Source organism: Gymnoscopelus braueri (assembly GCF_963280865.1).
Source record: "Gymnoscopelus braueri genome assembly, chromosome: 12".
Classification (NCBI taxonomy): Eukaryota; Metazoa; Chordata; class Actinopteri; order Myctophiformes; family Myctophidae; genus Gymnoscopelus; species Gymnoscopelus braueri.
The window spans coordinates 28,455,574-28,475,573 of NC_137614.1; the positions used below are offsets into that span (position 1 = coordinate 28,455,574).

Consider the following 20,000-nt stretch of genomic DNA (forward strand, 5'->3'; position numbering starts at 1 on the left):
GACAACAGCAGCCATTTGACATTCACCTGTATTCTCCAAATGTTTCATCTTTCATTGGTTTGGCCTCAGAATCCACTTGACCTTCCTCCTTGTCTTTCACTGCAGGAGAAAACATCTCTTCAGACAGCGAACATTCCATCCACAACAATGTAAGACTGCGGTAACATTGCATGTGAATGTGGGTGTAGGGTGTGTTTTTACCGGCATATTTGCCTCCCTTGCTGCGCTTGATGAAACAGAGGATGAGCAGTATCAGCATCAACAGCACGATGGCGCTGATGAGTCCAATGAACCAACCTTGTGTGGCAAAACCACCAGCCACCTCTGACAGCTCTGAAAGACACAGAGAGAAAGATTGTGATTGTCTCCACCAGGTTTTGCACCCTGTCCGTCCGTGTGTGTGTGTGTGTGTGTGTGTGTGTGTGTGTGTGTGTGTGTGTGTGTCCGTGTGTCTGTGAGCAGCTAATCTCCGGCACCGTTGGGCCGATCGCAGCGAAGCTGTGCACGCACACTCCCTGGATGCCAGAGCAGAACCCGAATTCTTCACATCGGCCTGTTATAGTGCCACCAGGAGGTTGATTTTTGCAAAACACATTCTTTCGTATTACTCCTACAGATTTTGTCCAAACATCACGCAAATCTGTACACAGTATCTCTATAGTCATTAAACGAAACGAGTCTTTCAGATTTTTCATATTCCATCCAGATTGGCTAAGATAAAAGTTTGCAGGAGTGCTCAGTTTTGAACAAAATGCCTCAAATAATGAACACAGAGAGCGATTTCCATGAAAATTTGCAGGCACATACCCACTAGGCCAAAGAAGAAATGCCACTTGAAGATTTTCAAATCAGCGCTATAACAGGCCGATTTGCGTTTTTACCCATAACTGCACCGATCTGCATAAAACTTTGTATGCGCACTCCCTAGAGGCCAAGGAAAAACCTTTGCCCTGCTTTTTTCACATCTGCCTTTTATTTCTTTGAACAAAATGGCTCAAATCATGAACGCATCGTCCGATTGCGGTGAAACTTTGCATACACATTCGCCACTACATTGAGGAACAAATGAGACCCTTTTGACATTGCCCTATTATAGCGCCACCAGGAGGCCGATTTTTGCAAAACTAATTTTTTGATATTACTCCTACAGATTTTGTCCAAACATCACGCAAATCGGTACACATTATCTCTATAGTCATGTGATCAAGATGGATGGATCTGGCCCACAATAACCTACCTGACCTGGCAGAGACCTGTGCTCCGGGGAGCACTTTTTCTAGTTGATTATTAACCCTTTAACCCTAGCAATAATTAAGGCTTTAAACCTGGCGCCCCCTATTAGGTATATAGAATATTTTTAAACATTTTAAGAATTTCAAAAAATGTCCGAACTACAAGCTCACAACTCGTCACAATGTGGTGCGTTGTGAGCTTGTAGATTGTCTATTTTCCCTATTCATCGTACCACAAATTATACATAATATCGTACGTGTGTGTGTGTGTGTGTCTGTGTGACTTCGTATAGCATTTCACAATTACCTGGTCCAGAAGTTTGGATCTCTTGGTCCCAGTGCGTGTGGTTTGCGTGGGTGATGATGAAGTGGTATTTAGTTCCTGGCTGAAGACCGATTAGTGGAAAGAAACCCTGCGAGGTGTCCACAAAGTCTGACTCCTCCCACTGCGCCCCGACTGTACCTACACACACACACACACACACACACACACACACACACACACACACACACACACACACACACACACACACACACACACACACACACACACACACACACACACACACACACACACACACACACACATCAATCAATCAGTCAGTATTTGACGAGGCAAGAGGAGTCTGAGACACTATTTCAAGATGGTGGTGGTGGTGCTTTAATTACATGATATCATAGGGAGAAGTACATTAGACACAAAGATCAGTGGTAAAGTAGTTCTGCCAGGAACAGAAGGGATATATAGGGATAGTTATAATCATGATAAGAGAGAATCAGTTAGTGTCATTAGGAACAAACTGAACCCAAAACAATAGATACCAGGTCAGTGCCATGGCATCTTGACTCTTATACTGTAATATGCAAAAGGTCAGAATATATATCATAAATCAAAAGGTGAAGAACATAACAATATAATGTGTAATTCTACCATAATTCCTCCTCGTAGTTCCTCCTCCCTCTCTCTCTTTCCTCCCTCTATTCTTGTTCTTCTCTCCACTGGTGTATCTCAAGTAACAGATGCAAAAAGTTGTATCCCTATATCTATCTTTCTTTCTTCCTCCCTCGCCTCTCTCACCCCTTGCCTCTCTCACCCCTCTCACCCCACAGGTGATGTTTTTCTCCCTCTCTGTCTGTGTTCTTCACCACTGTTTAACAAGCGTGATTATGGGCAGGTTAAAAGGTCACTTTCCCACGCTTTTCCATTTGAAACCCCTTCAAAAACGAGGAAGACTTCAAGGGAAAGTGTGAGAAAGGTCCCTGGACCCCACTTTGAGAACCAGTGGTCCAATGGTCTACACCTCATCATCATGATTTGTGTGCATGGGGTTCTCATCTTAAACAAGCTCAGTGCTTAATGAGTTTTCCAGTTTAGTAGACCTTGTATTGTGAATTTGTACTTCCATGTACTGTTATGTACTGTCATGTACTGTTCTCATGTCTTACTAAATAAAGTACATCAATCAATCAATCAAACCCCCTCCCTCCTCTTACCTCCCTTCCTCAGGTACTGGAATTGGAAGGCATGGTTCCTGTAACGGGTCCCGGGCACCCAGCTGAAGTTGACAGATGTCTCCCCGGCCACCAGAGTGATGTTGGATGGAGGAACTAGATGGGCGGCACAGAGGGACAAAAGGAGAGAGTCAGAGGAGAGGCGATTTGGAATGGGCAGATGAGAAGAGGAGAGGAGAGGAAGCGAAAAAAGTTTAAATGATAGAAAGTTCTGTATGTTACAGGGAAGTAATTATTTGCAAAGTTTTTTATTTGTGCATCGTAAAGATTTTCCGTTTGCATCCACACAGTGGATTATGTGGACTGTGGACTATAACATTGACTTGCATTCAAGGAAGAATAAACCTGAGCAAATAAATGCCACAGGACACTGGCACAGACAGATGTTTATAAGGAACATTGCACACAGTAGCTTCTAGCACCTCACGGGCAAACTGTCTTAAGTTAATACTGCTACTATTCTTTGATTCTCTGATTACAGCTTTTTTTGTTTTGTTATTTACTTGTTGTATACTGTGTGTTTATTATCGCTGCTATAATGTCCAGAAACCAGAATAAAAGATATTTACTCTACCTGTACACAAAAAACAATCACACATATTTTAATCCCCTGTAAAATGTGATGTAATTTCACCTCCGTCCAGCAAGGTGGAGCCCTTCTTCGTGATGGGAGGTCCGTCCCCTGCGGCCGTGCGGCCGCTCACTTTGAAGATGTAGCCGCTGTGAGGATCTAGGTTGTCCAGCTCTAAGTAGGTCCGGGTGGGATCACGTATTATGGACATCTTCACGTCTTTGTTCTCCACCTCTGTGGATTGGAAGACAGACAGACAACAGATAGAGACAGACAGACAGACAGACAGACAGACAGACAGACAGACAGACAGTTCATTATTCAAGGGGAATTGGCAGAGTGACAAAAAAAAACAATAATTATACTTTCAACTTACCCCGTTGATACTGTACAATGTATTCCAGCAGGATTCCATTGGTTTGGATTGGAGGAGTCCAGTGAAGAGTTAGCTCTGTTTCTGACGGGCTCTCAAGTGTCAAGGATGCAGGAGGACCAGGAGCTACGCACCCATGCGCGTGCGCACACACACACACACACACACACACACACACACACACACACACACACACACACACACACACACACACACAAGCCATGATCAAATAAAATATGCCACATGACTGTAAATCTCGCTTCACCACTGATACAAACCGAAATATACATTGTAAACCTTTTGGTTAGTAACTGTTTTATAACCACGATGTTAGGCCTACACCATACCTGCCAACCTCAGACCGTTCGATAACAGGAGATCTTTTTCCGGGGGAGGTCATACTGACCACGCCCCCAAGCGGGGGGTCTGGGGTTCCCCCCCCAGGACATTTTTAACAGAGTAGATGTAATGTAAGTTTGAGAACCACTGCAGTAAAGAAAGTCCTCTTCAAGCATTTTGAATGGTCAAAATAGGTTTTCCAATCACGCTCAAATCATGACAAAGCACACCTCAGATATGCTCAAATGAAATGCCACATCACTTCACAAACACGCACATTTCCACCATTAATGATGTGGTTGGTGGTTGGTCTTATGATGTGGTCGGTCTGCTAAATGCCTAAATTGCTAATTGTTCTCACCTCCTTCTGGTGTGCTGAAGGGCTCTGGCTGCGAGCGAGGGCCGTCGTCTTTGCTGTTGAAAACGGCGACAGACACCTCGTATCGCGAATAGAGCCGGAGTCCTGGCACCTCCGCTGACGTCTTCATACCGAGCACCTCCACCGCCCTGCTCTCCTCGTCCTCCTCCTCCTCCCTGCCCTCTCTCTCCCTGTCATTGTGCATCTGTCCCAGTGCTCTCCTGCCCCGTTCTCCCTGGTAACCCAGTCTTTTGATGTAGATCTGAACGTGAAGAGAGAGAAAGACAGACAGACAGACAGACAGACAGACAGAGAGAGAGAGAGATATAAGAGCAGGGGACAAGCAAGCACATAGGGACAGATAAGAGGAGAAAGAGAGAGAGAGAGAGAGAGAGAGAGAGAGAGAGAGAGAGGAGAGAGAGAGAGAATGTGGAGATTTTTTTTTAAAGAAATATTGAACTAATGCACCTTCCAAAGATTTCTGCTTTAAAGGACTGCTTTGATGTTTTGCAGTTGACTGTTGTTGCTTTTTATATTACAACAAATCATGTGGATCTCGGGACCCACATGGGAACGGCCAGACTATGACATCAGTAATCTATGACGTCAGCCGCCTGTGACATTTCTGTGACGTGTGACTCCAACTGACGTTTGTACTGGAGATACTGGAGATTCTGTGGCCTACTGGCAGTGTTTACAAGAAATCTGGCGCTGATCAGTCCAGCGGTTTGTGAGATTAGCAACTTTTTAGCTCCTTTTTTACTGCGTGCCTCCTGCAGGGCAATGCCGTAAAAAACGTTACTAAAGTACCATAGCTGGTTTATAAGCCAGTTTAGGTTTAAAGCACTAATTGAATCATATCAAAGCATCCCTCTCTAACATTTCCCAGTTGCCAGAAAGCCTTTGTTTCCCTGTAGACTTTGGGGGGGGTGTTGCTGTTACCTTGTATCCGAGCAGCAGTCCTTGCACCCTCTGGGCATGTTCCCATGTCACTCTGACAGTGCTGTTCATCACAGTCACTTCCACCTCACCCGGAGCCTCCAGAGGCACTGAGAGAGGTGGGGGGGGGGGGGTTTGGATAAGCGAACATTCATGAAGGAGGGAGGGGAGCATGTGAATGAGTAGATGGGAAAGACAGTGAAGACAAGAGAAGAGAGAAGAGAAGACAACCTTTTTTTTAAAAGATGAAGAATCTCAGTGCGCTGCTGTTTTAGTTAATATTTTAGTGGGAGTCTATTTGTGTTTATTCTTTCTTTCAACAAAACAAAAAAAATGCCTGATGTCTATTGCACTGAAGACAGCAGATTTACAAGCTCACAACACGTCACGATGTGACGTGTTGTGAGCTTGTATAGCTGCTATTTGTCGTGTTAAAGTTTAAATCAGGTATTTTGCATTGTTAGCATTCAGTAAATTAAAAGTGTGACACATACCGCCCTCTCCAGAGTATCCAATCTCAGCGATAGGTGCGAGTCCCTCTCCCTGGGTGTTGACGGCCTGGACTTTGATCTCAAATGGTGAGTAGGGTTCTGTGCCATTCACAAGGAACGGTGGAGCCAGCGTGTAGCTGTGGTTCCAGTGCTGGCTCTGACCCTCTGACAGACGCCATGATACCTTATACTGGAAGCCTGGACCGTTGTGCTTGCGCTTCTCCATCTCCTACACACACAGACACACAGACACACAGACACACACACACACACGCACGCACGCACGCACGCACGCACGCACGCACGCACGCACGCACGCACGCACGCACGCACGCACGCACGCACGCACACACACACACACACACACACACACACACACACACACACACACACACACACACACACACACACACACACACACAGGTCAACTCATGTACAGTAGCAACATACTGCATTCCAGATATGTCAGTTATAATTATAACAAATGTGGTGATTACATTTCAGTGACTAATCAAAATGTTGGTGATTACAAAATGGTTACACTCAAATATACTTCAAACCACCATAACCTAATTGTAAAATGAAAAATGATATTTTTAGGCATGCCATATTCTTGCATTTTGTGGGGAAAGGTCATGCATTCAGCCAGAAAGGTGGGTCCATAGTAACACTCAAAGGGTGTACAACACAGTGTAACACTCTTTGTACCCATACTGTATTATGGGTAGATTTTACCGTGTAACAGTAAAGATGACATTATGTGTTCAGATGAGAATGACTTCAGTGGTCAAACGTTCAACAATAAAAAATAACAACTATGACTGACAACTCTTGTCTGTTTTTATGAGGTGCATACTGTACACCATCCTGGTTTAAAACATTTATTTAGAAAGTAAACAAATAGCAATCAAAAGTGATCAGGTTACATTATTTTGATGAAGTCATAAAACATATTATATTACTTATTATATTTTAAGAGGATAAATGGTCATCTGTAACGAATTGCATTTGAAAAGTAACCTTCCCAAACCCACATGTCAAGAGAGTCATCATACTTACTTCCCACTCAATGATCAGAGTCCCTGAGTCTAAGGAATTACTCCGCACATGACTGGGGTTTGTGTCTGGAACTATAGGGAAATGACATTATAGAATGGTTAAGACAAAGGATGGCAGGTCCAAAAGGGATCCACGGCTAATTAGGCCACCTAGCTTTTCGAGCAATTTTCCAACATCGTATTTTTTTAAGGTACTGGCATGGTCCTACAGATGTCAATAGTAAAAACAGGGTGATAAATGTATATTTAGCTGTGATTGTGGTATTGGGTTTTTAAACTCAACAGTGTCTACATTTTGCTCTATTCTCACCAGCAGGTGGTGTGCCATGGGATTCTGACTCTTCGCTGGGCTTACTGGGGCCAACCTCGTTAACCCCAATGACCCGGAAGCGGTACTTGGAGTATGGCTGGAGGGTCAACTCCAGGTGGTTGACATCTCCAGAGACATGCTTCCACTTCTCCCAGTTCCCCTGAACTTCTTCTGTGTGCTGCGCCTCTTGTGCCTCTACAATGAAGTCTGAGAGAAAAATAAAATTATTTATTTGTAAGAAAAATTACATTTTGAGGATTATACTGTGCATATAATGTACACTGAGAGTATATTAGGACGATCTGCTCTTTCCAGTATATAGACGGATCTAGAAGGATCTTACAGTACCTAGAATCTTAAAGGATACTGGTAGTCTGGCCTCTTTAGCTCATTGACAACTCACTGTATACTGTATGTGACAATACTGCAATACTTCCAAAGCATAATGTGGATTGTTTGTTTTTGAGGAAGCCACTGGATTCCATTAATTTCAGTACAAAAAGATGCAAAAAAACTCAGGAACTTGAAACGTGAGATACAATAGATAACACAACACATTCAGTTTGATTTCTGTGAGCACGGCTTGATTTGAAAAGTCTACCCAAAAACACAAAGAAAATAGGTTTCTGCTAAATCTTTCAACATTTGTCTTATTTCTTTAGGTTTCTCAACATTGCGTGTGTAAAAAAGACAATAGTGTACTGTAGATTGACCCACAATGCTAGCGATGGATGTTAAACTGCAATCTGTAAGATTTACTGTATGTCCTACCTGAGATTCGAACCCTGGTCTCCTGTACTAACACCAACATTTCTACTGCTTAGCTAAGACCATAGGGCTGAGACAGACAGCCAGTTTGGGCAGGGGAGATATTATGCTTTGAGCTTCTCAAAGACCTTCTTCTAATCTAGACGGCTCGCCTCATAGGAGCCACGCATAGACAGAGCCAGCCATGCATAGAAGGAGACACGTATATACAGAGCCACGACATAAAAATCGAACTCTGGTTATTGGGGGAGATGGTGTTATGGAGCCATATATACTTTGATGGAATCATTATGTTATTCTTCTTCCTGTATTCACAATAACTGGAGTTTTGTGTGAGCTGACACATAGTCATTGATTTCATCTGTTCAATCCACTTCAGCCATGAACACAGCTTCAAAATAGACTTTTTATTTACAGTGCACTCACTGAAACAAATGAGACATCGGATGGAATAGAAGCACTTCCCAATAATGAGAAAGTGGACATAATTTAGCCGCTCAACTTGGTGTCCATATTTTGGGCTCTATTATAGGCAAATATCTTAGCAGCTCTACAAGCTCACAACGCGTTGCGATTGTTGTGAGCTTAGGTCAGCATATCTTTGCTATTTTGTTTTTACAGCAAAGTATAAAACCGGGTTTAACGCTGCAAACCATAACTTTCATGTGCTGCTTGGGAGCAGAACCTCGGTCTTGAGCGCAAGTCCTGAAATCTTTGCTGTTGAGCTACAACGGAGAGCATGTTTGGGAAGAAAATGTATTTCCATTTGAGTTTCAAGCAGAACCTCTTGTCAACCAGTAGGTGTCCTACTGTACCTTATTAAATGTCTCAATAGAAGTTAGTTATATTGTATTAACATACTCTACCATACAGATCGGTCTTAATAACATTTATTCATACAAATGAGTTATGGATTGCAGTTTAAAGTGGTTAATGTGTTATGTATATCTACATACTGTAAACTGTATAAAAGGTATTTACAGTACATAGTTGTTTTGAACCATGTACATTTTGACTTACATTGCTAAAAACTGAACGACCTGATTATTCCCAGTAACCAGAGTTTCATGTGCATGTACACGTAGTCATTGATTTTTGTTTTTCACTCAATGAGACATTTAAAACACAAATTGAAAAAGAATACACAGCTCAATATGATTAAGGCGGTGATCATGTACTAAAGTCTATCAAATCATAAAATAATTTAATTTATGAGAAGAGCATGGAAATACTGTTCCTGTTTATGTGCGTGCATGCGCGCGCGTGTGTGTGTGTGCATGCGCGCGTGTGTGTGTGTGCATGTGCGTGTGCGTGCATGCGTACGTGCGTGTGTGTGCATGTCTGTTCAGTACCTGTGATAGGACTGTTGTGTGAGGGTACAAGGAGCCAACTGAGGGTGAGACTGCGGTCCTGAATGTCATACAGGGCCAGCCCATAGGGTGGTTCTGGACAATCTGCGGGACAAAACATGTAAATAATACATAATACACAATACATAACACACACACACACACACGCACGCACGCACACACACACACACACACACACACACACACACACACACACACACACACACACACACACACACACACACACACACACACACACACACACACACACACACACACACACACACACACACACACACACACACACACACACACACACAGTGTTGTGGTAATTACAATCAAAATGTAATATACAGAGTTCGGGCTGCTACGTCGCACTGCAGATCCGACCAATATGCCCACAAATGGAGATCTCTGTATCTGTCAGTCCATGTCCATTTCATGCCCATACTGTATATGGAGATCAGTATATGCTCATATATGGGCAAGCCCCCTTTTGTGCCCATATATGGAGCTGAGTGATTTGTTTGCGCCTGATGCCATGACGACATATTGAGGTTAGACAACACACTCCATATTTGGGCGTATTTGCATTGGGAACTCCTTATATGGTTATGGCCGAGTCATAGTGACATGAGCGTGAAGACGTGGTCCGCCTGCCCGCCCGCCGGCCAGTCCTCCCTTAAGCCAATTTCAACATACTGTAAGATAGATATATAGTATTGTCTTATTGTGATTCGTTGTAAGCTTGTAGATTGGCTATTTTCGGCATGCGACACCACCATACAACGTATGGTATAAGTATAAATCAGGCTTTACTCACCAATTACAGTGACGATGCCGTTGGCCTCTACGTCGTCCACTTCAGTGAGGACCTCACAGGAATACTGCCCGCTGTCCTTTAACTCCAAGTTTGTCATTAGCAGGGTTCCATTTGGTAAGACAGTATACCTTAAAAAAGGCACATGACAAGTCTGTCACTATAGGGTTCCATTCTTAAAGACAGTATACCTTAAAAAAGGCACATGACAAGTCTGTCACTATAGGGTTCCATTCTTAAAGACAGTATACCTTAAAAAAGGCACATGACAAGTCTGTCACTAGCAGGATTTCATTCTTTGACACAATAAATCATAAGAAGACGGTCCTATGAATTGGATCAAGATGTTAATGAATCAATGGATTAATCAATCAATAAATTACAATAAGTTCCCACAGCGACAGCTTCTAAACATTGTACAGAGAGAGGCCAGTGAAGGAGTTTGAGACATCATAAAAACATGTGCTTACTTTGATGGATCCAGGACCAGCTTATGACCGTCTCGTTTCCAGTTGATCTGGGGTTGTTTGAGCTGAGGGTCCATATAGAAGCGACAGTCCAACTGAGAGCTGTTGCCTCTAAAGACGCGCACGTGATGGGGGCCGGCCAACATCACGGTTCGATCTGACAGGACACACAAGCAGACAGGACAGAGAGGACGGGTCAGAGTGTATGTGTGTGATAAATGACCACTCAAGCGAAAGCAATAGTGGTTGCTGTGTAAAATATTCTTTTCTTCATTAAAATTTTTAAGTGACAACACTGAAATCAGTGCTAATAAAAATATTTCACATGGGTCGGTATTTAGTCTCTTAAGCCGTATTTTACACATTTCAGCCATTCAAAAATTGTCGGTCTACAAGCACAATGGAACGCATTGTGAGCTTGTATATCGGCCATTTTCAAACAATTTAGACCATTTCCACCTATAATGACATGCCCATTGCCCAAAAGTAGGGATGCCAGGCTGAAAGTGGTTACTGCTATTTACATGTTAGCATCCCATTTGAGGCATTAGACAAGTGAAACAGAACACAGAATAACCTTCAGTTCCCTTGAATCAGCAGTGCAAGCAGGTAGATGAGAACAATAGCGTTTAGACTCACTGAGGACCTCCAGGTAAGCGGTGATGGAGATGTTGGTGTTCCTGATGGTGCAGGTGTAGGCGCCTCTGTCATCTCGACTGGCGTTGGACAGCTCTAACATCCCATTGGTCATCAGTGCCACACGAGGATCTGACAGGAGAGGAAGAGACCCCTCTCCATCCCTGTAGGGAACACACACACACACAAACGCACGCACGCACACACACACACACACACACACACACACACACACACACACACACGCACACACAGAGCTATCACAAACTGTATTGATCAGTGGATGAAATAAAACTATTTTTCAAGGTAATAGCCGTAAATCCATCTGCTTGGATCAATAGGTGTTCTTTGGCCGATCAATGAATGGATGATAGACAGATGTGAATCAATTAATGGTACTCAGACCTGGAGAACTGTCCACTATACTCTATATCAATCTGTAGTGCAGTTGAGAGGGTATACACCACAAGACAGACGGATGGATGAGTCATCTCTCTATTATCTAGGCAGTGCTGCAGTAGGTGGCTTTTATCTAGATCGTTGTAAGCTACCAGGTATTTTCTCTTTCCGGAGCATTTCATTCATTGGTGTTGAACGATTGTGTCACACTGTGTGTGCCTCCACAACCAGTACAGAACAGCTAATCTTTTAAAACACAATACTGTTATAATAGTAAGTAAGTAAGTAAGTAAGTAAATTTTATTTATAAAGCACATTTCAAAACAAGGTTACAAAGTGCTGTACAATGGAACACAATTAAACACAATTAACAAGTTAACAACAGAGTATAAAAGTATATAAATAGAGTAATAAAACAATACAACAACAAGGATTAAAACAAAGCAATTTGTCCGTGAAAGTCAGGTAGAATTTTATGGGTAAAAATGCTTACGGAACAAATGTGTTTTTAACATCCTCTTAAAACCTTCAACAGACCCTGCATTTTTTTTATGGCCAATGGTAGGGCGTTCCACAGTGTGGGAGCAACCACTGCAAAAGCCCGGTCACCCTTTGTTTTGCGATTGGACGCAGGTATTTTAAGAAGGCCTTTGTCAGAGGACCTGAGGGATCCCATATTGTCCTTAGGAGGCAGTAGGTCCAAAATATAAGGTGGGGCCAGCCCGTGTAATGCTTTATAAGTAGTTAGGATAATTTTAAAATCTATTCTGGACCTAACTGTAGAGTTCTTCTAATGGTGGTAGGTCCTATGCCTGAAAAGAAATCAATTAAATCAAATGCTGTACAACCCCCCACCCCACTCCTTTTTTTGCAGATGGGAATATAACAGATACTGTATGTAATTAAATACTGCGACTGATCTTTTTTCTTTTTTATACATGTTTTTATTCTTTTTTTATGAAAGTAAAAAAATACTAATTTTAGTAATATGAGTAATACAATAGAGGTAGACCTATTGATGACACATAGATGTTTTACTTAATGTAACATGTGCACCCAGTTAACAGGCTAATGAAGTCCACAGCCTCCAGGCAGCTCTGGTGTCAAGCTACTGAAACTGAGCAACCTGGGTGTGGCCCTGTCCTCAATGATGAGACCATCTGGATGAGCCAAATGATGCTGTACTAAAAAGCCTCCACTAGGGGGCATGGTTTCATCAAATCTGAGGACCTTCTGAAGAGCATGTATGAGGATAGAGGCACTGATTTAGCATAATTTGTCAAATTACCTTATATCCCATTTTGCAATTACTTATAAGTCTTAACATGTATTCTAATAAACACTCCTATTCTGATATATTATGAGCTAAAGTTCAAAACACGACTACATTAATTGAAGTAAAGTGATTACAGACAAGTTGGGCCTCGTTTCGGAGAATATATGATATGGTAATTTTGAATGTCGAGCTGAAAAATAGCTGAAAGTTTAATCTTCACAAAAAGCAGAGAACAGTGTGTGTGTGTGTGTGTGTGTGTGTGTGTGTGTGTGTGTGTGTGTGTGTGTGCGTGCGTGCGTGCGTGCGTGCGTGCGTGCGTGCGTGCGTGCGTGCGTGCGTGCGTGCGTGCGTGCGTGCGTGCGTGCGTGCGTACGTGCGTGCGTACGTGCATCTTACCATGTGACGTGTGGGAGTGGGGAGCCGAAGACTTCACAGGGAAGCTTAGCAACTTTTCCCTCAGCGACTCGGTACACCTCTCCATCATTTGACAAGATTTGAGGAGGAAGCTCTGAGAGAGACAGAGAGAGAGAGAGAGAGAGAGAGAGAGAGAGAGAGAGAGAGAGAGAGAGAGAGAGAGAGATAGATCAGCTATTTGATGTTTGTACTGTGAGTGTGTGTGTGTGTGTGTGTGTGTGTGTGTGTGTGTGTACACTCACCGATGACATAGATGTAGGTGTTGATGAGGATGTTTCCGTGCTCATTAGTGGCCTCACACTGGTACACAGCCGTGTCGCCAAACGCAACGTCCCTCAATATCAACACGCCTCCCGACGCCCTGCGACGGGGGTCCTCATCCACTTCTACAGGGGGCGGACAGAGAGAGGGAGGGAGGGAGAAGAGAGATGAATGGGAAAGAGAGAAAGGGGAGAGAACAAAGCAGAGTGAACGGGAGACAGGGGAAGTGGGGGTGCACAGGGACAGGAGGTATAGGGTGAAAGGATTTTTAACCACTTAAACCCTCTAGAATTAGTAGACTGGACCTGAGTTGGCTCTGTACTTGGGCTGCTTTTTTCCCCGCTTACTTTCACTCTTTGCCAAAAATAGCAGATCTACACACTCACAACGCGTTGCAACGCGCTGTGAGCGTGTAGGTCGTCTATTTTTGGCTAATGTACAATCAATCGATGTAACTTTATTTGTCACATGTTAAAAGTAGTGTTTCCAAACAAAACACAGTGGAATGCATACAGGTCAGCTCCATGGACAGTGAGCAAATAAAACAAGACTTGCAAGACTGGTGATTCAAATGGAGGTCATTGTGCCAGGTCAACATGCCAATATTGTTAGAGCTACTCAAACAGAAACAGAACATAACAACCACTGACCGCTACTGCAAAGTCATATTTAACTAACACTCTCTACTTCAGCAGATACAGCTACAGCTGCTACAGGACTGTTTGTCTCTGTGTGTGTGTGTGTGTGTGTGTGTGTGTGTGTGTGTGTGTGTGTGTGTGTGTGTGTGTGTGTGTGTGTGTGTGTGTGTGTGTGTGTGTGTGTGTGTGTGTGTGTGTGTGTGTGTGTGTGTGTGTGTGTGTGTGTGTGTGTGTTTGTGTGTGTGTGTGTGTCTCTCTCTCTCTCTCTCTCTCTCTCTCTCTCTCTCTCTCTCTCTCTCTCTCTCTCTCTCTTCCTCTGTCTCTCTAGGTCTCTCTCTCTCTCAGGGAAGCACTTAAGACAGAGGAAGACCTTGGTCAAACCATCTTAAGACAAGGCTGCTGGCCACATCCCCCATTCTAAAAGCTACTCTGTTGTGGACCGTTAGCTGACTGCCTGGAAGAGACACAAAATGGACTTCCCTGAAATCATTCTGTGCTTGTCAAACAAGAAAAAAAACGGTTAGTGCAGAGATAAATTAAAGATATAAACAAACGCTGATGGCACGGCGCCAGAGGGACGTGAGTATGTTTTGACTACGAGCCAGAATCTTTAAGCCCTACTCACAGCCATTCAATTCAAGAAGTTTAAAGCTGGCATTTTGTTGGCAAATTTCATTTGGTCATAATGTCAGTGGTCAACAGGGACATAACATTTATTCCTCAAAAGCCATTCAACTGCTATGCTGGGAGGCCAAACGGCTATACAGCCCAAAAGATCGATGTTCATGCGTGTGTGTGTGTGTGTGTGTGTGTGTGTGTGTGTGTGTGTGTGTGTGTGTGTGTGTGTGTGTGTGTGTGTGTGTGTGTGTGTGTATTCTATTCTGTTCTGTTCTATTCTATTCTATTCTATCTTTGAGTTCATTGAGTTCAGTAAATGGTCTGCATTTCTATGGGGTCTTCATCCAAAGCACTTTACAATTGTGCGCTACATTCATCCATTCACACACACACATTTGAAGCACCAACCTGCTCATTGGAAGCAGTTAGGGGTTCAGCGTCTTGCTCGACATGGAGGTTACAGAGATCAAACTAGGAACCCTCCGGTTCCAAGGCGGCCGCTCTACCTCCAAATCCAGTGCCTCCCCCAGAGACTGAGGTAATTACGTACCTGTGACAGGTTGGCCATTGATGTTCCAGATGATGGCGGGGGTGGGGATGCCATCAGCCTGGCATTCTAAACGGACCGTTTCCCCTGGAGCATACAGCAGGCTCTCGGGCTGCTTCACCCAGTAGGGCTCAGCTATACACACAGAGTGAAATCATTAGTGTTAATTCAACTCCGAAGAGCAACTCCGAAGAGCAACTCCGAAGTGCGTTGCACCCTTACGGGTGCATTTGGTTCCATTTGTACACTTTTTGGAGTTAGAGGGACAACATCTCAACAACTTTCTCAATATAAATCATCACTAGAGAGAGAGAGAGAGAGAGAGAGAGAGAGAGAGAGAGAGAGATGTAGGAAAACAAGGGATGTAGTCAAAGCAGGGAGGAAACGAGAGCACGAGAGACAGAGAAAGAAGTCACAGGAAGCGTGAAGCAGAACTATGGTGTGTCACGCATGTTATTTCCAGTAGCATGAGCTGTGCATGTACTGTACGTGTTAACGTGTACCCACCCTCCACGGTGACAGTGAAGGAATGGGTGACCGATCCGTGCTCGTTGGTGGCCTTGCATTCATATTCGCCATCGTCCTCCAGGGCGATGCTCTCAAAGTTAAGCCAGCGGCCGTGGGTGTCCACCTTCCCGCCCGTCTCCGCCAGACTGCCGTCCTTCTTCCTCCACTCCACCTTCGGAGTGGGTCTTCAGGGAAAGAGAGAGAGAGAGAGAGAAGGAAAGAGATTAAAAAAGGCGACAAAAAGACTTACATTTACGATGGACAGATATGCAATTGGTCGGACAGACTGAGACAGATAGACAGACAGACGGAGAGAGAGAATTAAGTATGGGAGGAAAGAGGAAGACAAGATATGAGAGCTGGATCGATAGATAGTTATGGGAGGAAATTAGAGTTTAAAAAAGACATTAAAGAGAGGTGTGTCTGCAAACCCAGATGAATGATGATTATAATGTAGCTAATAATGTAATATCCCATCTCATCGCTTTGAGCTTATTAGGGGAGAGCCCATTAATTGCCATGGAAACGGAGTACTCTCTCCTCTGGGATGGAGGGAGATTAGAATTAACAGAAACTGTACGTGTGTGTGTGTGTGTGTGTGTGTGTGTGTGTGTGTGTGTGTGTGTGTGTGTGTGTGTGTGTGTGTGTGTGTGTGTGTGTGTGTGTGTGTGTGTGTGTGTGTGTGTGTGTGTGTGTGTGTGTGTGTGTGCGTGCGTGCGTGCGTGCGTGCGTGCGTGCGTGCGTGTGCGTGCGTGCGCGCGCGTGTGTGTGTGTGTGTGTGTGTGTGTGTGTGTATGGGTGCGTGTGCGTGCATGCATGCGTGTGAGTGTTTGTGCGTGCGTGTGTGTGTTAGCTCACTTTTCCCATTGCTCACTTTTCACCCAACAACCCGAGCTGAAATTGCAGTCCAATGACACAAAACATACTAATGCTAATAAATACTAAATTTAGCAACAGAATGTCCTAGATTTACTGTCTTTGAGTTGTCTGATGCCTGATTTATACTTCGTTCCAAGCTAAAGTGATCTACAAGCTCACAATGTTTCACAGCATGACTCGTTGTGAGCTTATCTATCTGCTATATATATCTGCACTCACGTGCAACTACGTATAAATCAGGCTTGAGAGATGCATGTACACACGCACGAAGGTGACACTGAGCCTCGTAGACGGCACAGGGGTATTTATTGTCCCTTGTCATTCTGCCATTTCTGGGACACAGGCTTTTAGGAGAGCACACTAGGGGACAGAGAGATAAACCAATCCCAACAGGTTAATGTTAAGGAGAGTGTACAAATAAACCTGTAGGGGTCTCTCAGCCTTGACTCACAGAGTGATGGCCAGGAGAGCACTTTGGCTGCCTGCAGAGCAGAACATGCAGCACCAACAGTGCATGGAAGCTGTCGAAGGCCAGGCTAAAGGCATGGCCGAGACTATGTTTTCACCCCTGTCTGTCCGTGTGTCAGTGTGCGTGTGTCTGTCCGTCCGTCTATGAGCAGCTAATCTCCGGCACCATCCATCCTGATTGGCTAAGATTGGCTTCCAAAGTTTGCAGGAGTGGCCCGTTTTGAACAAAATGCCTTAAATCATGAACGCAGCGTCCAATTACGGAGCAATAAGTGGTTAACCAAGAAAGAAGCATTTTTAAAAATCACTATCACTTATTAGATAAGCTAGCACAATAACAGGCTAACCTCCCTTCACTCCTTCATGCAGTCAGATGGCTCTGTCTCACTGATAGCCTAGCCACTGTAGATGATATCCTCACGGGTCATTGGGTTGAATACAACATCAGGCTATGGCTCAGTAGCTTTAATAAGGCTGCATGTTGAACATATGTGCCCTATCAGTAAATCAGAGCTGCGCTTTTCTTTAGAGATCAATAATGAGTCTGAGGTTTGCGGTTATCGTGGTTTGTTTACCATTGCTGTCACAATAGCTATACGACCGCCATCACCATGTGTCATGATGTGTAATTTACATACAATCATTTTTATGCTGTATGTAAATTATAACGTCCACTGAAGACTATACTGCCCTTGGTTACCCACATTGAAAAGATGAATGGTTTGGATTTGGTGAACTGAATTATGAACAGGCGAGGGTTGAGGCGAAGCTGCTGAGTACTGGCACCCGACACTCGAACGTTGACTACTGTGGCTCCCTCCGTAAATCCTGTGGCTCCCACCCACTCTCCTCAGTCTTCACCATCGCTCCATCTACCCACTCTCTGGATTCCCAAACCCTCTCTCCATCCCCAGGATCTCTCCCCTCCCGCTCTCTACAGACCTCCCCCAACGTAACCTTTTTGATTGAATAAATTCCATAACCCTGTTTCCTTGTTCCTGTGTCTTTGCCTTTGGGGTTCCTGGCACTTTTGGCTATATGTATAGGACAAGCTTAACACATTGACCATTGGCATATGCAGGGACTGATGAAGGACAGTATAGTCTTCAGTGTTATATAATTAATATATAATTTACATCAGTTTGACGAAAAAAATGGCTGTAATAACTTGTACATAAACACGCACACAAGAACACACACGCACACGCACACACACACACACACACACACACACACACACACACACACACACACACACACACACACACACACACACACACACACACACACACACACACACACACGGCGGATCCTTACAGGCCTTTGGGGATGCACTCGAGGATGAGACTATGGTCCTTAAGGGCCTTCTTGGAGGTATGGGTGCCATGGGGAAGGAACAGGTGGGGCTTTCTGGCAGGTGACGCGTCATTACCTTGAGGGGGGGAAAGGGGGCAAGAAACAGAAAGCAGCAGAGGCTCGGAGATGAAAAAAACAAAGGAAGTTGCAATCTACGTAGATATGTTTTATCAACCGAGTGTCTTTGCCGTTTGTCCTGACACAGGTGTGGTATGTGGATTGTGAGTGTGTGCGAGTGTGTGTCTGAGTGTGTGTGTGCGTGTGCGTCTGTGCATGCGTGTGTGTCGCTGTGTCTCTATGTGTCTCTATGTGTCTCTATGTGTGTGCGTGTGTGCGTGCGTGCATGCGTGCGTGCGTGCATGTGTGTGTTTGTGTGTTCTTACTTGTTGTAACAGTGAGGGAGATGGGCTCCTTGGGCAGAATGATCCTGGCGTCCGGGTACTGCGCGTTGCAGATGTACTTATGTCTGCTGTCAGTCTTCATGACGTGGGCAAAATACATGTTACCATCCTGCCCCACCACCACTCTCTCACTCTGCTTGATGTGGACCATCTCTGGGAGAGAGACAGAAGAGAGTGATCAACGAAAAGGAAGTAAGGAATGTACAGGATAGCAAGAATGCTATATTTTCATTTGGTGGTGTTTAGAAGCGAGCGCACATTCTGAAACTCTGAGTGCAGACGGCAGAGTGGGTACAGACTACTTCAAAGGCTGGAGTACTGCCTGTCATCAGGGAAAGAGTGAGACAAAGGCAGAGTGAGAGAGAGGGGGGGGGGGAATAATAAGGACCAAAAACAAGGGGTAAACCTCAGCTTTCAGTGCTGCATTCATTAACTGGAGTGGAAGCAGTCTGCAATGCAGTTGGGTGATGCAAAACCCTCCGATAGGGCTCTTCACGCAAACGAACACACGCACGCGTACACACACACACGCACACGCACACACACACACACACACACACACACACACACACACACACACACACACACACACACACACACACACACACACAGATAAGATGCTAACACACAGACAGAGCTACTCAGACTCACTGACCTATAGAGACAGATGAGACCGGCAGATAATAAGATGGACAGACAGACAGACAGACAGACAGACAGACAGACAGACAGACAGACAGACAGACAGACAGACAGACAGACAGACAGACAGACAGACAGACAGACAGACATTTAGGCAGATAGAAGACAGACATACAGACTATGTCTAATCAACCTTTCTGTGTCTGTCTGACAGATTGACCCTCTAATCTAAGATGTTAGCACCACGACTTTCACACCAAATGTCAAATGAATAAAGGAAGACCAAGTATGATTCCAACCGTCCATTTCTCTTTATAATTGACAGAGTGGTAAAGATGAGCAAAAATTTGGACTAAAGACACACACACACA

The 20,000-nt window shown here is 44.3% G+C and overlaps 1 protein-coding gene across 2 annotated transcripts in view; it reads right to left on the reverse strand.

The window, feature by feature from the left end:
* The window catches only part of LOC308096719 (neural cell adhesion molecule L1.1-like), a 47,017-nt gene that overhangs the window by 1,862 nt on the left and 25,155 nt on the right, over positions 1–20,000 (reverse strand). For both annotated transcript variants that reach the window (XM_080444140.1, XM_080444139.1), the window contains exons 6-26: positions 18,970–19,140; positions 18,548–18,662; positions 15,884–16,068; positions 15,380–15,511; positions 13,555–13,698; positions 13,295–13,406; positions 11,227–11,387; positions 10,591–10,744; positions 10,124–10,251; positions 9,304–9,405; positions 7,184–7,390; positions 6,875–6,945; positions 5,819–6,044; positions 5,328–5,434; positions 4,389–4,647; positions 3,692–3,814; positions 3,379–3,549; positions 2,727–2,840; positions 1,540–1,695; positions 202–333; positions 27–99 (exon numbers count right to left, since the gene is read on the reverse strand). In XM_080444140.1, coding sequence (XP_080300266.1) covers positions 27–99; positions 202–333; positions 1,540–1,695; positions 2,727–2,840; positions 3,379–3,549; positions 3,692–3,814; positions 4,389–4,647; positions 5,328–5,434; positions 5,819–6,044; positions 6,875–6,945; positions 7,184–7,390; positions 9,304–9,405; positions 10,124–10,251; positions 10,591–10,744; positions 11,227–11,387; positions 13,295–13,406; positions 13,555–13,698; positions 15,380–15,511; positions 15,884–16,068; positions 18,548–18,662; positions 18,970–19,140 — 3,043 coding nt within the window. The remainder of the gene's footprint in view (positions 1–26; positions 100–201; positions 334–1,539; positions 1,696–2,726; positions 2,841–3,378; positions 3,550–3,691; positions 3,815–4,388; positions 4,648–5,327; positions 5,435–5,818; positions 6,045–6,874; positions 6,946–7,183; positions 7,391–9,303; positions 9,406–10,123; positions 10,252–10,590; positions 10,745–11,226; positions 11,388–13,294; positions 13,407–13,554; positions 13,699–15,379; positions 15,512–15,883; positions 16,069–18,547; positions 18,663–18,969; positions 19,141–20,000) is intronic.